At 35.4% G+C, this 25647-nt stretch overlaps 1 protein-coding gene across 2 annotated transcripts in view; it reads right to left on the bottom strand.

The window, feature by feature from the left end:
- Positions 1-1100: 1100 nt before the first annotated feature.
- PRKAA2 (protein kinase AMP-activated catalytic subunit alpha 2) overlaps positions 1101-25647 on the bottom strand; it is a 37700-nt gene continuing 13153 nt past the window's right edge. The window contains exons 3-8 of one of the 2 annotated variants that reach the window (XM_034653249.1): positions 24420-24564; positions 22874-22961; positions 21186-21410; positions 12116-12620; positions 10016-10142; positions 1101-8774 (exon numbers count right to left, since the gene is read on the bottom strand). In XM_034653249.1, coding sequence (XP_034509140.1) covers positions 8536-8774; positions 10016-10142; positions 12116-12620; positions 21186-21410; positions 22874-22961; positions 24420-24564 — 1329 coding nt within the window. In that variant the 3' untranslated portion in view covers positions 1101-8535. Of the gene's footprint in view, positions 8775-10015; positions 10156-12115; positions 12621-21185; positions 21411-22873; positions 22962-24419; positions 24565-25647 lie in introns of both variants that reach the window. The other variant, XM_034653251.1, reaches the window with a different exon arrangement.

The raw sequence follows: 25647 nt of genomic DNA, 5'->3' as shown, positions 1-25647 counted from the left end.
AGTGCTTGTTTTGGGGTAAAAGGGTAGGGATGATATTTTCTTCAGTTTTTTCCAACATCCTTTTTCTTTTCAAATTTCCTATAATAAGCATCCATACCCATGCAATTAAGGAAATAATAACATTTTAACTAATAAAAACAAATCTCTTTAAAGTTTGCATAAAGCGAACTGAAATCTTTACTTACATATGTTTTTAATGAGGGTTCGAGTACAGTGTTTTTTAGATAGTTTCATTTAGGTAAGTATGAATGGTGAACCATTATAGGCTCACATCACATTGTAGGCTCGCATCTACATTGTTCATTCTCTAGCCCAGGCAGCCTTTAGTGTGAAGTTCTGTAGTCTGAGGTCCTTTTCCTTCCTATTCTATGGCTGTGGTAAACAGTTTTTTTCCTCTGTGACCTTTATGCCCTGGTGTTATTCCTGTAAACATGTGACTTGGCAAATGGGACTTTACAGATGAAATTAAGGTTGCTAGCCAGTTGACCTTAAAACCGAGAGATTATCCAGGTGAGCCCTATTTAATCAAAGGGACCCTTAAAATCAGAAGAGGAAAGCAGAAGAGTCAGCCGCCCAGTCAGAGAAATGTGACAGAACAGGCAGGAGAGATTCAAAGCATGAGTACCCTGTTGCTGGCCCTGAGGATGAAGGGAGCCACAGGCTTGGGAATGATGGTGGTCTCTAGAAGCTGCAAATGATCCCTAGCCAACAGCCACAGAAGAAATGGGACTTCAATCCCACAGCAGCATGGAACTAAATTCTGCCAACAACCTGAAGGAGCCTTGAAGCAGACTACACCCCAGAGCCCAACCCTACCAGTGCTTTGCTTTTCAACCTTGTATAACCTGAAGAAGCAACACGAACTTCTGACCTACAGAACTATAAAATAAAAAATGTGTGCTAAGTCACTAAGTTTGTAGTAATTTGTTATAGCATCAATAGAAAATACAATGGCTAAAGTTAGAAACTACAGTGTATGACAAAAGTGGTATGAATTCTTCGAGGAATCATAGGCAATCTTTTTCTACAAAAGCTTTCTCTGGAACTATTAATTGATGTGCAGAATATTAGCTTAATGACTGAACAGAAACAAAAATAGCTTTCACATTAACCAGAGACTTTAATTTGATTTTGTGAAAAAAGCTTATAAGCAATCAAGCTGCTTTTCTCTTTTGTGTTTGTTACGTATGAGTATGCACAGTGCAAATATTAATCAGGGAGGACCTGTAACGATGAAATGCTGCGTAGTTCAAGATGACATCTTCACCATGTGGTTACTGGAAGACGGAGGCTTCCCGCTGATCATTTCACACCCACAAAAAATACATAACAAACAAAACTGAAATTTGAATCTATGGTTATCAAAACACAAAAACATTCAGAGTCGGGGGTTTTTTCCTTTTTCCTGAAATAAATTACGAAAGTGATCCCAATTTCAAAAGTTTTAAAAAGATTTTAATAAATAGGTATCAAGGGCTTCAACAGGTGAATGTATCAGCCTGTGGGATTTTTTTTTTCTTTTTCAAAAATAGGCTGAGAAAGAATGAACATAGGGTATTCTTGAAAAATGTTTGACTAATTAATATCCAATCTTACATTTTCTTATGATTGTCATGGTCATAACCTAATGGCTATCAACTTTCAGTTTTATTTGTTGCACTCAAAATCTACTGTATGATATTTAAGCATACATGACAAAGAACACAGGCATTCTTCTTAAAACAATATTAGATTACTCTGCTTAGAGTTCACAGTTCTCTAATAATTTTACATTAAACACGCAAAACATTGTACAACCGGAGATATTTGTGAACAGTCTTGAGAGAAAGCTGTATTTTGGTACATTAAGGCAGCTTCAACCAACATTTTAAGAAGTTCTGAATATTTGTTGCCACAAAAGACAAGTTTGAAATTTGAATACTTGATATTTTCAAGAAATTTTAAGTCACTTAAAATAAGAATACCGTAATTTGTGAAACTGTGGTCTTAAAACGTTTTTACCACTATACTCTTACCACATAAGACTTACCTAAAAATCAAGATATTCATCCTATCAGTATCAAAGATCTCTATTAAAAAAAAAAAAAAGGAAGGGATTTACCTTAAATATGATGATCAACCCTGTATTTAAGTGAGGGCCTTCAAACAGTTTCTCACACACATCTGTGAGGTAGGTCATCATCCACATTTTTTAGATGAGAAAATTCAACAAAACTGAGAATCACATTCCAAATTAGAGTTTTGTTCTTTGCTCTGCATTATTTCTTGCCTTTACAAACATTTTAAAGGGCTGAAATGTAAAGACTGTTAATTACTGCATTCATTTTAAAAACATGAGAAAGCAGCCAAAGTTTCACCAAAGTGACTTAAAAAGTGAAGCAACATAAAAGGAATAGAAGAATACATCCAGTGAATAGCTTCTGGCAGTGATAGGGTGAGGTATGGCCAAAGGAGCCTGAAAAGCAAACAGGCAAAAGTAAACAATGTAACCATTTGTGGAGGGCATAACTAAGGAAAAGTGACAGCAATTAGAGAAAAGAGTTCAGACAAATTTTTGACTAATTATTACTATTCCTATAATTTGAGAAGGCACAATTAAGGTGTTTTGTTTAGAGCAATGGATCTGTTGTGTTTTTTTTTTTTCCATTTAGGAAAATGTTATCTGTCTAGAAGAATGGCCTTTCTTTGTAACATAACTAATTTAAAAGGGATTTTTAGCTGTGAGAAATAAATGCTTATAAGCAGCAAAAAATTAACTGTAGTTCTCCTTGGCTAGAACTTCCTATTCCCCCTTGAAATTTTAAATCAACATAGAGTGGTTAACCTTGCAAAATCACACAGATGAACCTTGTCAAAATTCTATGTATGTTCAGAAAAGTTTTCATGCTAGGATATTCTACAAATGCTTAAGCTTTTTTTCTTGGAAAGAATACACTACTCTGGGGTTTCCTTAATTGCACTTTAAATGTAACTGAAATTTACCTACCTTGCTTGTCCAAATAATCATGAGCTACTTCCATAATCTAAACTGCTCTGGATACAAACAATGTTACCCAAAGTCCCATCACAGTCACTGGCTGCAAACTGGCACTGCTCTGCAAGGGTGACAGTAAACAGGAACACTGTCTTACTATGTTAATACAGGCCCACAGTCTGGTAACTTCTAGACCCAGTTTGATCCTTATCAGGTTATGGCTGAGAAAGTTTAATTAGAACTCAATCCAGTCTAGACTGTGAGTCCTGTTCTTTATGCTATTACTGTTCTGTGGGATCAAATCCATCAAGATTATATGTGGAAAGGCTAGTAAGGATGCCAGCAACTTGTTTAAGCAACGTATCATTTTTAAAGCTCATGGAAGAAATTACATTTCAAAGTTCTATAAGATTTGGGAGACTATCAAGCCAATAATAATTAGGTAGTTTGTGAACAGAAATATACTCTATGAAAATAGTGTTTATCATCTAAATACCCATACAAAATGAAAAATTATCTATCTGTATATGAAATTTAGATAAGCCTAATTCAGATAACATTCAAAAACTATGATAATTTAAGACAGGGGCTAGGGCTAGTTTTACTTTTTATAAAAGACTGTGCTACAAGGATCATGTAAATAAAATTAAAGGAAGAGTCATGCCTAAAAGTTTCTTCAGTATTTTATAAGCACCCTCAATAACTCAGAAGTACTTATAAATATCAATATGCTAATCATAAATACTTAAGATAATTTTACTTAGTTATTACAATCAACCAGTTCAAATAATTCAACTAAGGAATATTCAGGTAAGACTACTTTATGTCACACTAAGACTTGAAAGCAATACATCTGTGTTTATCTGTATTACTCAACTACTCAGATGTTTCAGTGATTCATACTGTTCTCCCCTGGAGGAAGGTGGCATAGAAAGAGCAGTGATCATCGCTGAATATTTGTATGGCATTAAAGCTTTATGAAGAGCTTTGTGGTCCTGCTTCCTCAACTGGAAAATGGTTATACCTCACAAGGTTACTGTAGGGTATTAACTAAGTTAATAGATATGGTCTCCAGATCTAAAAATCACTATAAAAATGTATGGAACACTTCTAATACTTCAAATTAGTAATATTTTGCTTATGCCAAGTGCACGGGATGTTTTAATGTGCTTGGTTTTCTGGATGATCTTTGCCATTTGTATTCCAGAGGTCAGCTGTAAATTTTTTTTCAAGTATATACCTTTAAAATGCCTCACCAAACACATATAGAACACTCACACTAGTATAAAATCTCTAAATATATAAAAAGTGAACACTAACACAATCACATGAAAAATGCGAAGACAGAACTTTAAAGCTCAAAGGTACCTCGGAGGGCTTTTAGCCTATTCCTCCCATTTTAGAGGTTACAAACTGAGGTCCAACATAGGTGTGACTTACTAACAGATTGCACATATCCCTCATCCAAAATTTCTAATAGAGCCTCTGAGAACTATTATTAAAATAAATTACCTTCCCTAATTAAAAAGTCACAGAGTGACAGAAGAACAGGTAAAGAAATGCCTGATTGAAAAGGTGGAGTTCTTTAAAAACAAAACCAGACAAAACTGTGAACATGGCTAGCATTTAGATATTGAGATTTCACAGCCATTAACAGGATTTAAATTATTAACCAGTGAATAGACAAAGATACTGTGTCTGTGGTAGGCACATTCTAAGCTTTTATATTTTATAAATGCAAGGTACAGTGGTTATATTAACTCAGTATACCGCACATTAAGAGAAGCTACAGATAAATTCAAATAGTCAAAAAACCTGTAACAGTTGTCTATGATTATTTTCTCAATTATATCTCTTCTAATATAAAAAAAACAATTTATGTTCCCTGAGTACAAACTGGCTAGAGAATAAGAAAAAGCAAGCCCACAATTATGTAACTGTCATGGGAACCCTATTTGCAGAAAATGGAGAATTGTCTGTAAAACAAATAGCCAATCCCCTGACAGAGAAATACTGGTACTTCTGATTAATTTAGACTCCTAGATTCTTGTTAAAGACGGCTAATATCAAGGAACACAAACACTTGAGGTTACAAAAGTGAGCCAAAAGTTTGTTGATCAAAACAAAAACCCAACTTAAAATAGTTTGCCTACCTCCCTATTCAATTTGTTATCTGTTGCTACTTTAAAAGATTACAGGAATTAGGTCGAAATGTGGTATCCTATATTTAGAAAACGTTCACTGACTATACATATTCAAAGTAAGAATCAATGTCATGGACTCATTGCCCAGAGAGCCATAGAGCCATAAGCATTAGTCACTAGTTTCTTAGGCCTTTTCTACAAGTAATCTGGTTTAAGGTTTTTCAGCTATCCATTCAACACAACAAAGATACCAAACACTACCACAACCCGATTAAGAAAATCAAGGTGCTATGAAATACACCACAGACATACAAAATTCTGTTTAGCCCAGCATTTGCTCAAAATGAGTATGTCCACAGGTTAAAATGAAATTTTTCTTATTCTGAACCATATTCTCTCCAACAACTGAAAAGGAGAAAAGATATCTTAATTCTATTCTTTCCTCACTTTTCTTCACTCTTCTTTCCTCACTTAATTCTATTCTTTCCTCACTTATATATGTGATTATATAATTATAATTAACTTATTATAGCAACCTGGGACAATAATTTCCCTAAAACAGTATTTTCAAATTTGCCTTTTCCCATGGGATATTAAGCTTAAAAGTAGTTTATTTCGGGCAAAGCAGGGTTAAAGTTTTCTTTTTTTTTCACTGAAGGACTTTTCAAAGTCCTTAATGCTCATATCCATTGTCATCCTCAAATAGGAGTGTGGCATATAACATTTTCCAAATTCGCTCAATGAACTCACTTTTTAGCAGAGCACCTCAGGGATACAGTGTGGGAAATGCTATTGTAGAACCATATGGAGTCCATTTCCATGATGTAGCTAAGTCTTTATAACCTAATAATAGAAGCTCTCCTCCAAAATCTTAACTTGAAGAAATTCTTCCCACCCCAGATCTAACAACCACATACCACATCCACAATTAACCAGCTTACAAGACTGAAATGTGGGAATTTAGCAGCTGATTCTTTCCCTCTTCCTGCCCATTAGCAACAAAAGCCTCCTATGACAAAGTTCCAGCCCCTATTATGCTGGACTGAGACTCCTGAAATCTTCTCTATATAAAGCAATTTACTATGCCTTCTAGATTCAGAGTATCTGTGCTTTAAAATGTAAGCATATGAGAACCAAAACTGCAACCCTGGTTCTCCTAAAATTCAACAGATAACCATCAAAATATAGATATTCACAAATACTGGCAAGAATAAGAAAATAGTATATAGTATTTTTAATTCTCAATAAACATGATAATCACCAATATAAAGTAATTTTGACATGAATAAGTTTTAGTATCTGATTTATTTGACTAATAAAGCTAAAATGCCACTGTATTCCTTGCTGTTTCTCCACCTTCAAAATTGTTAGGGATTTTGTAATTGGGGATAAGGAATTATCAGATTAATTCCTATTTCTAAGGTCAATCATAGTCAAGCAAATATTATGAGGTGGCCCTGTTTTTCCCAAAAGAGGTATTTACACATTTGGAGAGGTCAAAACTATGCCCTATCTATAAAGCATAGCAGGACTGCTTATCCCTACAAAAACAATCACAAAAAGTACCCTTTGGTGCCACTAGATGGCAATCTTTCAAAGGTTTAAACTTAAAAGTTTAATGCAAACCCACCCTTTTTCCCAAATTGGCGAGCAAAGATTCCTTTCAATATTAAGAAATCAGACTTAAAATGTTACTTAACACCATTTTTAAAAAGCTAAAAGTTCTATAAACCAATATGATGTGACACACGGCAAACTCCTGACTCAAAACTACTTGAAGACAGACACGCTTATCTTCCATAAACATAAGAGAAACTTGGCCAAAGATTTTCATTTGCTTCTTGGTAGAAAACATTATTTTTGGCAAAGAGAAACCTGTTTTCAAGAGCTTAATCTTTTCTAGGGTAAGTAAGGTGAATGACATTAGACGAAATTAATAAATACAAATTAGATAAATCACACATAATTTAAAAATTAAATACTTTCACTAAAACAGTATAAGCAATGAGCTATTATCTACTCTGCTGTATATAGGTTTCTTTTTAATCTTAAAAAAAAAAACTGCACAAAGCAAAACAAAGAAACTGTTTGGTTTTCCTTTAAAAGCACTGGTGTGTGAATACATATATATGTAAACAACACATATATTTATTCAAGAGAGTTGTTTGTTTTTTTTTTAATGTTTAAGGCTTCCCTCTCCTAACAGCCTCAACAGTGAAGGTCACAGCCTAACAAGCTTTGGAAGTAACAAAAGCCCTTAGGGCCAGAACAGTGTTTTCAAACTGGATGGCTAGCAGCCAAGATACAGAACAAAGAAAGGGAATCAGAAAAGATTTTAAAAGCTAACTCAGCCACTAAGGATCAAACAACAAAGAAAATGGTGGTGGGAAGGTGAGGGAGGGGGTGGCTGTGATGACAAACTTGAACTTTAGATGAAGAATTAGCATTGTGGGATGCAGGAGGACATAGGCACATACTCCCCACCACCACATACATTAAATCAAAGATAAGAGTTCTCTTTTAAGGGACTGTTGATATTTTGCTTTGTTTAACTATTTTATCACTTGGTGAAATACAAAAATAAACAGATCCAAAAAGAATTTGAGAAAGGTAGTTTTGAAGGCATGTTTGAAAATGAAGTTTAAAAAAAAATGTTAAGTTTATGAAAAACACAAAAGGTGCTGCAATTCCAGATGTTCCAATACTGAGTAGAACATTGAAGACTCTTCAGATAAATATGTTATTCAAGGAAATCTCGAAATAAAACCTCTAGCTGGTTATAAGCTGTTTTTAAGGAACCTGGAAACCAGTTACCTGTTTTAGGACCACAGCCCTTCTGTTAAACAGTAGGCAGTATTTGCAAAAGCTACAACTACTAGAAGAACCTGGCTTCTGAAGTTTTGGGGGCTAGCCTTTAAGATTTCAACATTTAAATACCATCTTACTAATGGCTGTGTTGTTGTTATATATATATTTTTTATCTTGTGCAAGAGAACTGGGTGCATAAACACAGCTTAAAGCCAAACTGGATTTACCTACATTAAATAGTAAAGCAAAGAGGTGATGCCAAACCACCCTTTGACTGAGATGATTCACCAGTGAAGGTGTATTAATCATCTGTAGTGAACTCACAATTTTAAAGTAACAATAATCTTCATCAATGTTCACCAATTAAAGATACTGCACCTCCATGAATTTATCATAGGCAAAATAGAATTACAGATGTCTACAGGTAAATAAAATGTCAGACTTTTTTGTTTTCAGTAATTTCAATGGCATTGAGTGTCCCCTGGAAATATTCATGACTCTCCATCAGTATTCCAGAGTATATTATATCCATAAGTAAAATAATAATTTTAAGAATCTATCTGATTTTCACAGTGCAATAACAGAAAGACAGAAACTAGAGAAACATCATCAACGGGCTAAGGTAGTGATCAGACTGGCACACATTTCAAAAAAATCCATGGTGTGACTGCCTAGGCGGGGTGGAACTGAAGACAATGTGCTTCCGGTCAAAGAGCCAGTGAGAGAGCCAGAAAGTGAATGGCTCTCTGCAGTTACAGAATCAAAACTTGATCTTGGTCTATGTAAGCCAGCAGCAGAACAGGAACGCTGAGGTGTTGAAGAACCAGACCTCTGCTCCACCACCTCATCTGAAATGGATGAAAGAAGAGCAATTTATATGAAAGGTATATTTGCCCACGCCCTTCCTATGAAGACGCTACATTCAGAAAACTGAGTAAACATATCTGAACAAGGGCAACTTCATGGATGTCATGTTTCAGAGTTTTAAGAGCAGAGGTGGCAATACCCCTTTCCTCCCACAATCCTAACAGACATCATTCATCAACCACAACACTAACAGTCAAAATGTCACCCCTAAATCCTTCTCAAAATAGTATTTGGCATCAGCCTTGAAATCAAACTGATATCCCATTTGAAGAAAGCACATCCCTGAAGGATTATTTTCTTGCAGCATATTAACAAAAAATATCATTAAAATAAAAATAAAAGTTACCATTATACAGTGGCTCTGAACCTTCAGTACATACTGTCTGGGGATGGGGCGAGGAAAATCTTGTTAAAAATAAAGATTTCCAGTTTTCCAGGACTCACCTCTAGAAATTCTGATTTGGTAGATCTGGGGGTAGTTCCCAACCATCTGCATTTTAATAAGAATTCTGGGTAATTCTGATTATGGTAATTCTGATGACAGCCAGTGGTAGCTCAAGAATAAAATTTAACTGTTCTACTGAAAACAACTTCCTTAACTCTGAATTCAGTTCTCCTCTGGTTCTATCCAGCACCTGACCCCTGGTTTACTGTTTTATTCCACTTGGCCCTCTGAACTGAACAAGCACATTTGATTCATAAAGGTTTGATTTCTGGCTCCCACTAAATACTTAGACACAACCCACAAACCACTTCCCTGACTCCTTTGTCTCCTGAATGGCCAGGACATCAAAATCCAACCTGAATATAAGGAAAGGCTCATTTGGCCAATCAGGATGAGGAAAGCTGATCAACGGAGAAGTTTAGATATTACAATCCTAACAATAATAAAATATGAATGAAGAAATGTAACAAAGAACCTGACAACATCAGGTAATTTTAGGTAAAAACTGCCTCCCTGTTATTCCTTACTTTTGTTCCACAGCCAACACTTCAAATGAGTTTTTTATGCCAAAGAGGCACATCTTTTGGAGAGATGCTGGGTTAGAGATATTCCACGTCTTCAATCCTTTTCATTTCACTTGCATTTTTAGTTAACTCTAGATTACTTAAAAACCAGTATAGAAGACCTACCCACCATGTCTTTAAGATGATTTTAACATCTTGTCAACTAGTGCCAAGTTTTATCTTCTCAGAGCTCATGCCTGCATAGCTTCCTTACCATCAATGCTTTTAAAGTCCAAAAGATAGCTTCTGTTGTCAACCAGGTAAAGTTGTAAGCTCATTTTCACATAATTGCCAGTCACTGGATTTTTCCTTCTTACACGAAGATGGTATGCATTCACTACCTAAAAGGAAAATCTTTTTTAAGGAAAAATGTTAAAAATAACAAATGACAGAATATCTCCCTTATTCTTATATATCGAAACAACCGACAGAGGTGGGGTAGAGGAAGAATTCCTGAATGATCTTTTCATATCACAAGACAGTTTAATATTTATTTAATCTCCACTAACAGGACTGACTGTGCAGAGCAACAGAAATTTAAAGGGAACTCAGAGATTATACAGAGTCTAGCCTTCATTCTAGCTATGCCTCTGCTCTAAAATGTCAACAATAATTCTGGTCACCCAGCCTCAACTTGAATACCTTTACCTATTAATATGGAGTAGGAGGAATAAACGAGAACTAACATGTTAATGGTTTGCATTAGGCAGTATAAACAGGTACTGTCACAAAATTTATGTATCTCAATAATCCTGTGAAGAAGTATTATTTATTTGCCTTTTGAAGAGAAGAAAACTGCAGCTCAGATAAAGATGATTCTGGGTTTTCAAAACATCTATCAAATGAGTTCCAAATTTTTTTCAGTATGGAATTTTTTTTTTTTTTAAAGATTTTATTTATTTATTTGACAGAGATAGAGACAGCCAGTGAGAGAGGGAACACAAGCAGGGGGAGTGGGAGAGGAAGAAGCAGGCTCATAGCGGAGGAGCCTGATGTGGGGCTCGATCCCACAACGCCGGGATCACGCCCTGAGCTCAAGGCAGATGCTTAACCGCTGTGCCACCCAGGCGCCCCTTCAGTATGGAATTTTAAAGACATTAATGTCTTTCAAGTAAATTGCTTACGAAAAGGGGGATCTGTTTTTTAAATGGTTTTAAGGAACTATTTTCTTGTTTATTCATTTCATGAACAAATAAAATGAAAATGACAGATGTTTCAAACATGGCAAATAAATATATACAGGGCATATTTGAACATTTTTATTCTTCCTTTAAAAATACATTCATAGTCCTCAAGAAAGGAACAAGAGTGAAAGGATATCTGAAATAAAAAAAAAAGCTTTTCCTCCCACATATACTCAAATAGAATTGCAATGAATTTGAGCAGTAATTTTTTTTTTAAAGATTTTATTTATTTAATCCCATAACGCCGGGATCACGCCCTGAGCCGAAGGCAGATGCTTAACCGCTGTGCCACCCAGGCTCCCCTGAGCAGTAATTTAAAAAAAAAGAAAACTGGGGGTTAACAGTAAGAAAAATACACCATAACCAAGGATTAAAAGCACTAGCCAAATAAAAGAGATTTTTCTCAACCTAGAGAAAAGTATTTGTTGACTGAATAAACATGTCCTGATGTTATCATTTGTATTGACCACTGTTATAGCTAGTGGGAAAAAGAAAATAGAAAAGTAAAAACATAGCATCTTCAGAGACGCATGACTTTTTATTGCTATGATGCAGATGGAAATAGGTAGACTATTTTCTTAGGTGATTTCAGTTTGATTACTTTCTGTTTCTGGGCCAAGAATGCTAGTCTCTAATTTAAAAATATTGTAGGTCCCCAGCATCAAGAACTCTTCCTGCTTTCAGAACTTTGTTTAGTCTTGAATGCACTTGGTATATTAATGGAAAAAATGGGATTTATCATCCAGAAGCATCAAGACCACTAAATTTGTATCAAAAACAATGCTTTTGGGGCGCCTGGGTGGCACAGCGGTTAAGCGTGTGCCTTCGGCTCAGGGCGTGATCCCGGCGTTCTGGGATCAAGCCCCACGTCAGGCTCCTCCGCTGTGAGCCTGCTTCTTCCTCTCCCACTCCCCCTGCTTGTGTTCCCTCTCGCTGGCTGTCTCTATCTCTGTCAAATAAATAAATAAAATCTTAAAAAAAAAAAAAAAACTTTAAAAAAACGCTTTTATTGACCTAAGTACTCAACTCAGTAGATCAGAGCAGCTTACTATACCAAAAAAAACAAAAACAAAAACAAAAAAAAAAAAGCAAACTTTTACAAATGATCTTAATATATTACAATTTCCTACCTTCCATTCAAAATCCAGCTGCTTCATAGCTCGGTAGACCTCAGCCATAATGTCATACGGTTTGCTTTGACTTCTGATTCCAAGATGCCACTTGGCTTTTTTCACAGCTAAAGATTTGGGCTTAGTTGTGTTCAGTGCATCCAATGGACATCTCGCTTTAGGGCTGTCTGCTATAAGAGGTGGCATCCGTTCTGGATGAGGTTTCAGGCCTGGGGGAATATGCATGGTACTATCATCCATAAAAGAACCTGTTGGGGGACTAGAGGCGAGGTAGAACTCACTGGCTTGGTTCATTATTCTCCGATTGTCAATGATAAGATGATAAGCCACTGCAAGCTGGTCTTGAGGGTCACCACTATATAAACTGTTCATTACTTCTGATTCTGTACACTCAAATTTTTCACACACTTCTTTCACAGCCTCATCATCAATGACGTTAGCATCATAGGAGGGGTCTTCAGGAAATAAGTAACTGGGCAAATCTTGTTTAAACCATTCATGCTCTCTAGGAAAAATACCACAATACACTATTGTAAGAACATGCTTTGGCAAGTCCCAAATAATTTAGACATGGGGCAATAAAATACAACAGAATCAGATAGACCTGTTCTCTATGTGACCCTGGGTAAGTTAATTAACCCCCACCCTTGAATAACTATGATTATTCAGACTTGGGTATTTGGCTGACATTTTCTGAAAAATTAGTAAAATGAGCCTGTCACTTCAAAGGAAACAACTGGCAGTATTTTTTGCCAATGATAAAGTTCAACCTTTCAAGCAAAATTTTAGAATTTTATATAATTTGTATCTGCCTCCGTGAGTTTGACGGCTTCCTACTACTTAAAGACTCTTCTAATAACTTTATAATGATAACAATGAACATGATTTCTAATACCTTATCATGAACATGTCACCATTTGGAAAATCTTTTTAACTCAATAAACTGGTATTTTCCAAATGACCAATGAGTGATATTATAGAGTCACACACAGGTAAAATATCCATAAAACATAAAAGAGACCAGTGGATTGTAATGTAATAAAATACAAAAGTACACTGAAATGTTTTCTCATTTGATACTGTAACTAACAAGTTAAGCCTTAGCTTAACATCAAAGAAGAATATCCACAACTATCTGAAAGACTGTTAAAATGTTCCTCCTCTTCCGACCACTTATTTGAGTGGTAGCAGATTTTCCTCATAGACTGCAACTAATTCAACATATTGCAAAGCCTGAATGAAGAAGTAGACCTAAGAACCTAGCTGCTGTCTCGGAGTAAGCCCAACACTTAAGAGAATCTGAAAGTGTAAAATTATGCTGCTCTTGTCACCATTTTCTTTTTGGCTATTTTTCATAAAACATGTTATTTAGATTAACATGTAGTAGCTTTACTGTTATTTTTAAGTGAATTAAGTATTTTTTTAAGTTTCCCAGTTTTAATTTCTTATACAATAAATACCAATATAACTGGCATTAAAAAATACAACTCTTTGGAATCCTCAATTTTAAGACTGTAAAGCAGTACTAAAACTAAAAAGTCTGACAATCAGTCTCCTAAATCTTATTTTCTCACACTTCTGGGCTTTTGTACATGATGTTACTATGGCCGTCCAAGAACATCCCACCCCTTTTCATCTAACATGTACTATTCCTTCAAGACTGCACAAGCATTGCTACAAGGTAGAACTGGGCACCCGCTAAGCTAAATTCACATCAATATATATTTTCCTTGAATGCTTTCTACTGACTGTTTCACTTATGAATATTAACTAAGGGTATTCTATGGCAAAAAGACACTCCTCCTTACAGAAATTACATTCTAGCTGAATACAGATAAAACAAATATTCACAAAAATCAATACAATTTCAAATACACAAATATGAAAATCCTGTGATAAAGATTTTAAGAGGAAAACACAGGGGTAAAATAATATATAAATCAGAATGGGAGCCATGTAATTAGGAAAGTTACTGAGTAATATTTAAGCAGATACCAGAATGATTAGAAGTCAGCTGGGAGCAAAGAGCTGGGAAACAGGTATTCCCAGCACAAAAAAAAAAATGTATGTGAAGACTGAGACAAGAAAGAGTTGTGCCATGTTCCAGGAACAGGACTGAGGCCATTACCATGAAAGCAGGAGTTACGGGTTGGAGGAGGAAAAGCTATCAAATATTTCTGACAGCTATAGGCTAGAAGAAAGAGTCTGGGGCTAGAACCTATGCTTGATGAAAATCACTGAAAGACTTTACAGAGACAGGGGTGACATGATCTAATTTGCATTCCCTAAAGATCATCCTGCTTGTGATATAGAAACCGAAAAGACAAAAATAATGATGATGTTGATGATGCTGGTGCAATACTCCAAGTGAGAAATGATGGTGTGCCAGGCCCTGAGGAAGATACAAAGATGAATCTTCTATAGCTTCTAGCAGATCTTTCTATTGTAATACTCACACTTTCTTTTGGGGGTTGATTTTTTCTTAATCTTACCCACCAAACTCAGAGCTCCTTGAGACAGGGACCATACCTTATTTAGCTGTATTCCATTTCCCAACACAATGTAAATGTTCAATAAATGCAGAATAAATAAATGACGAATACATAAAGTATGAAAACCAAAATTAATTATTTTGTTTATTCCCTGTATTATACTAAGCACTGAAGGCTTAGTAATAAAAAATGTAATATATTAATTTTTTCAACAGAAACAGAAGATATTATACATCTAACATTTTAAAAATATTAACAACAAATAGGGAAGATGAGCACTTCTGAATGAACTCCAAAAACTCATTCTTCCATAAAAGAATTCAGATTACTAGCAAAATTCATCAAAATCAACTTTTCCAGAACCCTGGAAATTAACCAAAATCCTGAAACAATCTGAGAAGTATTTACTCAAGAAAATAACTAATCTCAGTAACAACAATGAGATTTGAGACATTTTAAGTTGCCCTATATTCATCTCCCTTTCCCCACTTCTACGGTAGCCTTGAAAACCAACAGTCTCACAATCTTGGTAGCCCGGAAAACCAGCGGCCTAGAAACCAGTAAGGGTGAGACAGGTTTAGAATTAGAACAGAATAGGTTTAGAATTCTCCAAAAGTCCTATCCTCAGAGAACTGTCATTATTTGACATGTCTGGAAGTTCCCTAGAAATAAATCTCCATTTTGCAAGTCTCGTCTTTTTCTGACCTGATTCAGAGTTCCCTCACTGCAAACAGCCTTCTCCCCATGACATTTGTCAAAAACAACCAATGGCAACTGTGACATCCCAGATCCCTAAAGAGGCAGTAATTGTAGGAGCAAACAAGAAGCTAACTGAAAACCTTAAAATGAAAAGTTCGGGAATAGGAGTTCCACTGTCTTTGAAATACTTGATATATTCCTGGGACTCAAGAAGGCCACGCACATATTCAGGGCTGTGTGAGAAAGACCCTCATTTCTAATGACTGGCTGACTTTGAGGCTCTCTGCTAATGCAGAGTGAAGACTAAATCAGAGTTACAAGCTTCGCTTTGGAGCAATGAAGACATACTCCAACATGCACATGGAGTCACTCAGCAAAGGCTGCGAGACTTATTAGATCAAGGAATTTAAGGAAAGCTCTAATAATAAGCTGACCATTAAGCTAACTAAGCAGAGATTTCAGTCATGACAAAAAGTACAAAATTTGTGGAATTAGTTTAGGAAAATCACTAACAAAAGGAATAGCAATAAAAATTACAAACTCAAGCCATACATCCAAAAGAAATGGAAACATGTGACCATAGAAAACCTGCACATTTATGTGCATAGCAACATTGTTCTTAAAGGCTCAAAAGTGGGAACAACTCAAGTATCCATTAACTGATGGACGGATAAACAAAATGTAGTATATCTGTACAATGGAGTATTTTTAAAGAATAAAGGAATGAAGTACTGATACATGCTACACCATGAATGAACCCTGAAAACATTATGCTGTGTGAAAGTAGCCAGACTCCAAAGGCTACATGCTTTAGGATTCCATTTTTATGAAATTTCCAGAAGAGGCAAATCCATAAAGGCAGAAAGCAGATTACTGGCTTCCAAGGGATAAAAGGAGGGAGAAGTGGGTAATGACTGCTAATGGGTATAGAGTTTCTTTAAGGTAATTAGAAAATGCTGGTGACTGTACAACTTTGTGAATATACTAAGAACCAACGAATTATACAATTTAAAGGGACAAACTTACAGTATGTGAATTATATCAATAATACAAATAAATGCTTAAAAAATGATAAATAGGGAAATAATCTAAGTTTTTATTTCTAATTCATTCATTTACACAAAGGACCATAATTCTTTACTATACGATAATTGCCACTTAAAAAGTTATACTTAGCTTCTAATTTGAGGAGTCAGTTTCTGAATTAACTCTATCAAGATAAGGAGTAACCAGAATGTTTGTGAGGGTTCACCTGAGACAAAAATCAGTTCATTTACCACAGATTACCACACAGCCATCAGAAATTAAGTCTTTCTATCACTATTACCTGATATTCCATTTGGCACTTAAGACTAAATGACTTAAATGAATTACAGAGACACATGAAAATCAATCCAACATCTTTGAGATGCAGCAAAAGTGGTTCTAAGAGGAAAATATACAGCAATACAGCCCTCCCTCAAGAAATAAAAACTCAAACAACCTAAACTTGAACCTAAAGGAACGAGAAAAAGAACAAAGTCCAAGATGAGTTGAAGAAGATAATAAAGATCAGAGCAGAAATAAATGACATAAAAGTTTAAAAGCAATAGAAAAAAACCAGTAAGGGGCACGTAGCTTGCCCAGTAAGAAGAGCAGGTGACTCGATCTCGGAGTTGTTGAGATCAAGCTTCACATGGGGTGTAAAGATTACTTAAATAAATTTAAAAAGATGTTTTAAGTAAAAAATAAAAAAATCAATAAAATCAAGAGATAGTTCTTTGAAAAGATAAACAAAATTGATAAACCCTTAGCCAGACCAATCAAGAAAAAAAGAGAAAGGACTCAAAATCAGAAACAAAATAGGAGTGGTATCAACACCACAGAAATACAAAGGACTATAAGAAAATATTATAAAAAGTTATATGCCACCGAAGTAGACAACCTAGAAGAAATGGATAAATTCCTAGAAAGATACAATCTTTCAAAACTAAATCAGGAAGAAATAGAAAATCGAAACAGAACCTGTAACCAAAAAATAAAAGTCTAGAACGAGATGGATTCACAATTGAATTCTACCAAACATTTCAAGAAGAGTTAATACCTATTCTCCTCAAACTATTCCAAAAAATAGAAGAGGAAGGAGAGCTTCCAAATGCATTCTATAAGGCTAGTATTACTCTGACACCAAAACCAGACAAATACACCACAAAAACAGAAAACTAGCAGCAATATCCCTGGATGAACAAAGATGCAAAAATCCTTACAAAATATTAGCAAACCACATTCAACAACACATTAAAAGGATCATTCGCCACAATCAAGTGGGATTTATTCTGGGAGATTCAAGGATGGTTCAATATTTGCAAATGAATCAATATACCAAAACAAAACAAAGAATAAAAATCATATGATCATCTCACAGATGCAGAAAAAGCATTTGACAAAATTCAACATCCATTCACGATAAAACTCTCAACAAAGTGGATTCAGAGGGAACATATCTCAACATAATAAAAGCCATATATGAAAAACCTGCAGTTAACATCATTCTCAATGATCAGGAATAAGACAAGGATGTCCACCCTCACCACTTCTATTCAACATGGTCCTGGAAGTCCTAGCCACAGCATCAGACAAGAAAAAGAAATAAAAGGCATCCATATTGGTAAAGAAGTTGTTAAACTGTCACTATTCACAGATGACATGACATTATACATAAAAAATCCTAAAGACTCCACCAAAAAACTACTAGAATAAATTCAGTGAAACTGCAGGACACGTAGAAATCAGTAGCATTTCTATAGACTAATAACAAAGTACTAGAAAGAGAAATTAAGAAAACAATTCCACTTACAACTGCACCAGAAATAATAAAATACCTAGGAATGAATTTAACCAAGGAGGTGAAAGACTGCTCAGGGACTGGAAGAATTAGTATTGTTAAAATGTCCATACTACCCAAAGCTATCTACAGATTCCATGCAATCCCTATCAAAATACCAACAGCATTTTTCACAGAACTAGAACAAACAATCCTAAAATTTGCATGGAACTATAAAAGACTTCAAATAGCCAAAGCAATCTTGAGAAAGAAAAATAAAGCTGGAAGTATTACAATCCCAGATTTCAAGATATACTATTATAAAGTTATAATTAAAACAATGGTATTGACATAAAAATAGACATATAAACAGAACAGAGAGCCCAGAAATAAACCTAAGCTTATATGGTCAATTAATCTATGACAAAGGAGGCAAGAATTATGCCATGAAGAAAAGACAGTCTCTTCAATAAATGATGCTGGGAAAACTGGACAGCTACATGTAAAAGAATGAAACTGGATCACTTTCTAACATCATACACAAAAATAAACTCAAAATGATTAAAGACCCAAATGTGAGATCTGAAACCATAAAATTACCAGGAAAAACACAGGCAGTAATGTCTCTGACACCAGCCATACCAGCATTTCTCTAAATGTCGCCTAAGGCAAGGGGAACAAAAGCAAAAATTAACCATCAGGACTACATCAAATAAAAAGCTTTTGCACAGCAAAGGAAACCATCAACAAAACAAAAAGACACCCTACTGAATGGAAGAAGATCCTTGCAAATTATATATCCAATAAGGGGTTAATGTTCAAAATATATAAAGAAGTTATGCAACTCAACCACCAAAAAACAAAACAAAACAAAACAACAATTAAAAAAACAGGCAGAGGACCTGAATAGACATTTTTCCAAAGAAGACACACAGATAGCCAACAGACAGGAGAAAAGATGCTCAACCTCTGTAATAAGGGAAATGCAAATCAAAACCACAATGAGATATCACGTTACACCAGAGTGACTAAAATAAAAAAGACAAGAAATAATAAGTGTTGACAAGGATGCAGAGAAAAAGGAATCCCACGCCGGTATTGGGAATGTAAATTGGTATTGTTACCGTGAAAAACAGTACGGAAGTTCCTCAAAAAATTTAAAATACAAATACCATATGATCCAGTAATTCCACTACAGGGTATTTACCCAGAGAAAACAAAAACACTAATTCAAAAAAATATAAGCACTCCTATGTTTATTGCAGCATTATTTACAATAGCTAAGATATGGAAACAACGTAAGTGTCTATCAACAGACAACTGGTAAGGAACATGTGTTATACATATACAATGGAGTACTGTGCAGCCTTAAAAGATAGAGATTGCGCCATTTGCAACAAAATGAATGGACTTATAGGGTACTATGCTAAGTAAAATAAATCTGAGAGAATAAATATCATATGATTTCACTCATAGGTGGAATCTTAAAAAAGGTATGAATAAACAAATAAGCAAAAAGAAGCATCAGACCTATAAAGAGAGAACCAATGGCTGCCAGAGGGGGGGTTTTGGGGGATGGGCAAAATGGGTGAAGGGGAGAGGGAGATGCAGGCTTACAGTTATAGAATGAATAACTCACAGGAGGCATATCTAATTTTCTTTCTAAGGAAAAGCCAATTAAGTGACTGAGGAGCCTAGCTGGCTAGGTCAGTAGAACATGTGACTCTTGACCTCAGGGTTGTGAGTTCAAGCCCCATCAAGCCCCACGCTGGGTGTAGAACTTACTTCTAAAAAAAAGAAGAGAAAAAAAAGAACTATGAATACAAAAGGTTTTTTTCCTGCTAAGTTCATTTCCATAACTAAACTTGGTGCTAATTTACAATTACACATTTTATGTTTGAGGCCTCAAGTGCTTAAGAAAGGGGGGGAGAAGAAAACTGTTCAAATGCAAAAAGAATCAGGTCCTTCTTGCAGTCTAAGAAATCCGCAGCAATCGCATAAAAAAAGTCATCATTTAAACATTCTAGGAGTCATAGGTCTCTAAACAGCCATTCTGGCTTATGAAGAGCGGAGATTCTGGAAAGATGGCAAAAGAATGTGTTTGTAAATGAGTAACTGACGAAATGTTCGCTAAGAACAAAAAAACCTCTAAGAAACATAACCTGCTAAGTAAAGAGTAGAAGGTACTGAATTATCGTGGCTTGTGTGTGCTATATAGAGGTCATATTCACGGTAACAGCAGCACTGCAAGTTCCAAAGTTTCTCACATAACAAGAAATCCTTCACAGTGCTAGCAGCTATTTTTGGACTCAAAATCTTAAAACTTTTAATGCTTTATTTCATCAACCATACGTAAAATACATAAAACTCAGTCTGTATTCTGTTTAAAATTTATCCAAATAGTTTTGCAGCATATACTACATTCATGGGCCGTCTAGCATTGTGTATACTAAGATGAGTAAGACACTCTCTCTACCACCTTCATGGAGTTACAATTTAGGACTGGAGAAACATGTACTGAGTAATAACAGCTACATACGAAATGATAATGAAAAAATAAAACATAAAACATGGAAATCATGGAAGTGGAAGCAATGAACATGGCCTAGGGGAATCAGAATTGATTTCACAAAAGAGGTCATACGTAAGCAGAATTTTAAAGGATGAATGGAAATCTGTCAGGTCAAAAAAAGACAGAAATGGCATCAGAGGCAGTAATATCAATTAGAACACGGAGGCATAAAACATATGTTCTGTTTGAGGAACAAGGCAAAGCTCAGTGTAGCTGAAGCACCGGTACCGGTGGTGCGGTGGTGAGTGCAGGAGTGGGACCTCACGAGCAGCAAACGGAGCCTCGTTAGGAAGGGCCTTAGAGGATTTGCCACCTCAAGTAGAAAGTATGGGAAACAATCTGAAATATTTAAAAGATGAGTGACATGATCAGGTTTGTGTAAAAAGAAAATAAAAATTCCTATACAATAAGCATTACAGAGTCTAACATAAAGCAGGCACTCAATTAGTGCTACTATTATTAATACTATAAAATGTACATAACAGTAACAAAAAGAAGAATCACCTTATATCTTTGATGGTTGCTCGTTTCAGGGGGTCAACCTGCAGCATATGCATCAAGAGAGTGGCAACAGAACGATTGAGATATTCTGGGATATAAAAAACACCCCCTCGGATCTTCTTAAATAACGTAGGTACATGCTCATCATCAAATGGGAGGGTGCCACAAAGAAGGGCATACAAAATAACACCACAGCTCCAGATATCAACTTCAGGACCTGCATACAATCTAAGACAAAAGATGACAATGCAAACCTGAAATGCAAGTGCCACTTTTTCTCATCCACGTATACCCTGATTCTATACACACATGGCCTAGACTCGGTGTATATTGATTTGCAAGCCTTTAATGAAGTCCATGGCCACACCCCAACACTCAATGCTCGTTCGCCACAAAGCACTGGTCTCGGCAGTTACTATTCGTTTTCCAAGAGAAAGTGGAACTTTTCTTTATCTGTTGCAAACTCACTGAACTTACCTTTTGACTAATTAAAAAATATAAATCTTACCATGGTTGATTTTTTTTATGGAAACCTCAAAGTAAACGATGATAAACTTGAAAAAATAATACTATAGTGTTTAGGCTAAATCATTTTACCACAAAACTACAAGAAAGAAAATGCATATAAAATAGAATTTTTATCTCTGACATGCCTATTTTAAAGAGTATTTGAAACATTAAAGTGCCTAACTGATCCTGCAGCAACCTCTTTGACAGTATTTGTCCTTTATCCCATTATCCTGAATATGACTTTCATTCTAATCACTTGTTAGGTTAGCTCATGGGACTAAGATTAGCTTTGCTCCACATAACCTATGCCTGGAATATTATTCTTTTTTTCTCTCACCTTTCTGCAGTACTAAAATGCCTCTGATACCCCACTGACAAACTCAAACCTGGGTCTCAGGTAACAATCTCTACAATTCCAATTAAAAGAAAACAATCCATTTCAAAAAATTTCTGTCCATCATTTATATCATTTGCCGTACTTGTCCAAAACTCCTACACCTGCTCCTTGCAATAATACCTTTTCTCTATTTTCTCTCAGAGAATTCTGTTAACTTTTTAAAACAGACATTGGTCACCATAAAAAATCTTCAGCTTACCACTGCAATCTGTATAAACATTTTTTGAATATACGAATAAGTTTCAATCTCTACTTATAAGTTTAATTTCATGAAATGACAATACTGTCCCTGAAAAATCTCATTTTTCTAAAGACAAAACATAAAATGATACTCTATATAGTACCTTATAAAAGAATATGTAAATTATTATTCAAGGACTGTCTGATAAGTAAATAATGACAGTAGCTTGAATTTAACAAATGCTTTCTCTTATCTGTACTTTTCCAAAATGAAGAAAATCAAGATTTGTTTTCGTCATTTTTTCAATGGAAGAACTCCTTAAATATAACAAAATGTAAACCAAACTAATGAATCATCGAGCTTTACATAGGAAGCCAGGGATGTACTGTATGGTGACTAACATAATAAAAAATCATTAAAAAAAAATGTTTAAAAATATCATTTAATATGACTATTCTCTCTTCAACAATGGAAAAATTAAAGGGACAATTTGTTCCTATTATGTTAATAATCTCATCCTCTGAACAGAATGTATTTTAATTAAATGTTATTAGAATGAACAAAAGATTATAAAGAGCTTACTCTCCACTGATCTATTATTACCTGCCTGAGATGACTTCAGGTGCTGCATAATTTGGAGATCCACAACTGGTTCGCAGAAATTCACCATCTGACATCATATTAGACAATCCTGAAAATGAGAGTAATATTTATTTTGTGCTAGATATTTTTAAAAGTAGATATAGATAAATGCATGAAGAAAAATGTCAAGACTTCAACGTTCTATATATATTTTGTAATTATTTTAAAACAGTGGAAAGCACTTGAGAGACTAGAAGACCATTCAGAGTGCTTACACTCTGACAAAAAAAGATAAAGCACATGATGTATGATTGGAATTAAATTCCTTTTCTAAATAAAAATGTTGATTCACTTGGGGTGCCTGGTGGCTCAGTTGGTTGAGCATCCAACTCTTGATTTCAGCTCAGGTCATGATCTCGGGGTTGTGGGATCGAGCCCCGTGCTGGGCTCCACACTCAGCATGGAGTCTGCTTGAGATTCTCTCTCTCTCTCCCCCTCTCCCTCTGCCCTTCTCCTCTCTCATGCTATCTCTAAAATAAATACATAACTTTTTAAAAATGCTGATTCACTTCACGAATACAAGGTTATTCTAAATCATATGAACTTTTCAAAACATAAAAGCATCAAAATATTACTTACCCACTTCTATAGTTGAAAGAATGAAATAGAGACCATTACTTTTTATCCCGTGCTTTCAAAGCCTTTAAAAAAAAATCTCTAAGTAGAAATCAGACAGGCTCCAATTTATAAAGAGTATGTTCCAAAAGCTTTTAATTTGGAAAGCTTTAATTCAACATAGAAAAAATAATCTGTGGAACCAAAAATCTAGCTGAACTATCATACTAAGGAGTTTTGCAATTTAGAGATGGAAGAGAAATACAGAAACTAGTTTCTTAGTTTTTAGTTTAAAGACAAGCTACAGACAAAAATTTTAAATAAGCAACGCTGAACTCTGGCACATTTCTCTCTCTCTCTATAACCTCTCACTTCCTAATCCTTTTTCCAAACACCCTACTATGGTACTTTTTCCATGTATGTTTACCCCAGAAAATTGTTTGGTGCATTCAAGTTTACATTTTGTTTTTTATTTGTTTGTTTTACTCCTGACAAAAACTCCTGTTCTTTTTAGCAAGTGGTTAGATTTTACCCTGAAATCTACCCTTAATCAAATCAGAAAGACTTTAAGTCTTCAAAACTGCATGCATATTTTCATGTATTTCTCTTTAAGTGCATTCATCAAGGGAAGTACCCATATTTTCATTAGATTTTCAAAGGAGTTTATGACCCCCCCCCAAAAAAGATGGTTAACTTTTCCTTTAGAAGGAAATGCAGATTAAATGGATTTACCTTGAAACTGGCCCTCTAAACTTCTCTAGAAGCATGTGCATTTTTAAAATTGTGTTTACATGAATAGAACACGCTAACATGGAGACTGTGCCATTAATCCCTTTTTCATGGTATGGGATTTATGAAGTTGAAACTGCAAGTTCGTAGTTGTTTAACAGTTGCTACTGACACACTTTAAAAGGCAACTAGTACATTTCTGAACAACCATGGAGTTACATACCAAAATCAGCTATCTTGGCATTCATGTGAGCATCCAACAGCACATTCTCTGGTTTCAGGTCTCGATGAACCACCATATGCCTATGACAGTAATCCACAGCTGACAGAATCTGCTGAAAGAGCCGCCTTGCTTCCACCTCTTCAACCTAGCAAGTATAAAAGAAGCTGCACTAAGAATATTTGGGACATGTACATAGCAAGAGTTTTAGTTTCATAATCAGCCCAAATGTAACTGAGCAAGCTAATCAGAATTAGGCTAGAATTCTCAACAAATCAGACAAACAAACCAAAAACTTGCATTAGAGCTCAACATGTCAATCAACAAGACTCTTCTTTGCTGCTAGGCAGTAAGATTTAATATTCAATTAGGGGCGCCTGGGTGGCACGGCGGTTAAGCGTCTGCCTTCGGCTCAGGGCGTGATCCCGGCGTTATAGGATCGAGCCCCACATCAGGCTCCTCTGCTATGAGCCTGCTTCTTCCTCTCCCACTCCCCCTGCTTGTGTTCCCTCTCTCACTGGCTGTCTCTATCTCTGTCAAATAAATAAATAAAATCTTTTTAAAAAATTTAATATTCAATTAATATTACTAAATGTGCACAATGTTTTAGGCAATCAACAAGTAAAACATAATGTAAAACAGAACTTATGTGAAAGTGCTAAGAAAAGGAAATCCTTGAAGCTTCAACATAATGTTATGGAACGGATTGTTCACTCTGAAAAGCACTGACATCATGTTGGCAATTAAGTGGAACATGTTCCCTAAAATCAGTATTTTGAAACGCGTATTTTTTTTTTAAGATTTTATTTATTTATTTAAGAGAGAGCAAAAGAGCAGGGGCACGGGGAGGGGCAGAGGGAGAGGGAGACGCACACTCCCCGCTGAGCAGGAAGCCCAACACAGGGCTCCATCCCAGGTCCCCGGAATTGTGACCTAAGCCGAAGGCAGACACTTAACCAACTGAGCTACTCAGGTGCCCAAAAAGGTGTATTTTTTTAAGATTTTATTTTTAAGCAATCTCTACACCCAATGTGGGGCTCGAACTTAAACCCCAAGATCGAGAGTCACATGCTCCACTGACTGAGCCTGCCGGTCACCCCTTGAAAAGTGTATTTTTTAAGAAAGAAAATATGTCTAATATTCTGTATCTTTAGTTGGGCTTTATTACGGAAGCAACCCTGACTTTGAAGATACTTTGTGGTTTGCTATTTCCTACTGTCCTTTTTTTTTT

Source organism: Ailuropoda melanoleuca, chromosome 2, assembly GCF_002007445.2.
Source record: "Ailuropoda melanoleuca isolate Jingjing chromosome 2, ASM200744v2, whole genome shotgun sequence".
NCBI lineage: Eukaryota > Metazoa > Chordata > Mammalia > Carnivora > Ursidae > Ailuropoda > Ailuropoda melanoleuca.
This window is presented reverse-complemented; position numbering and strand designations above follow the sequence as displayed.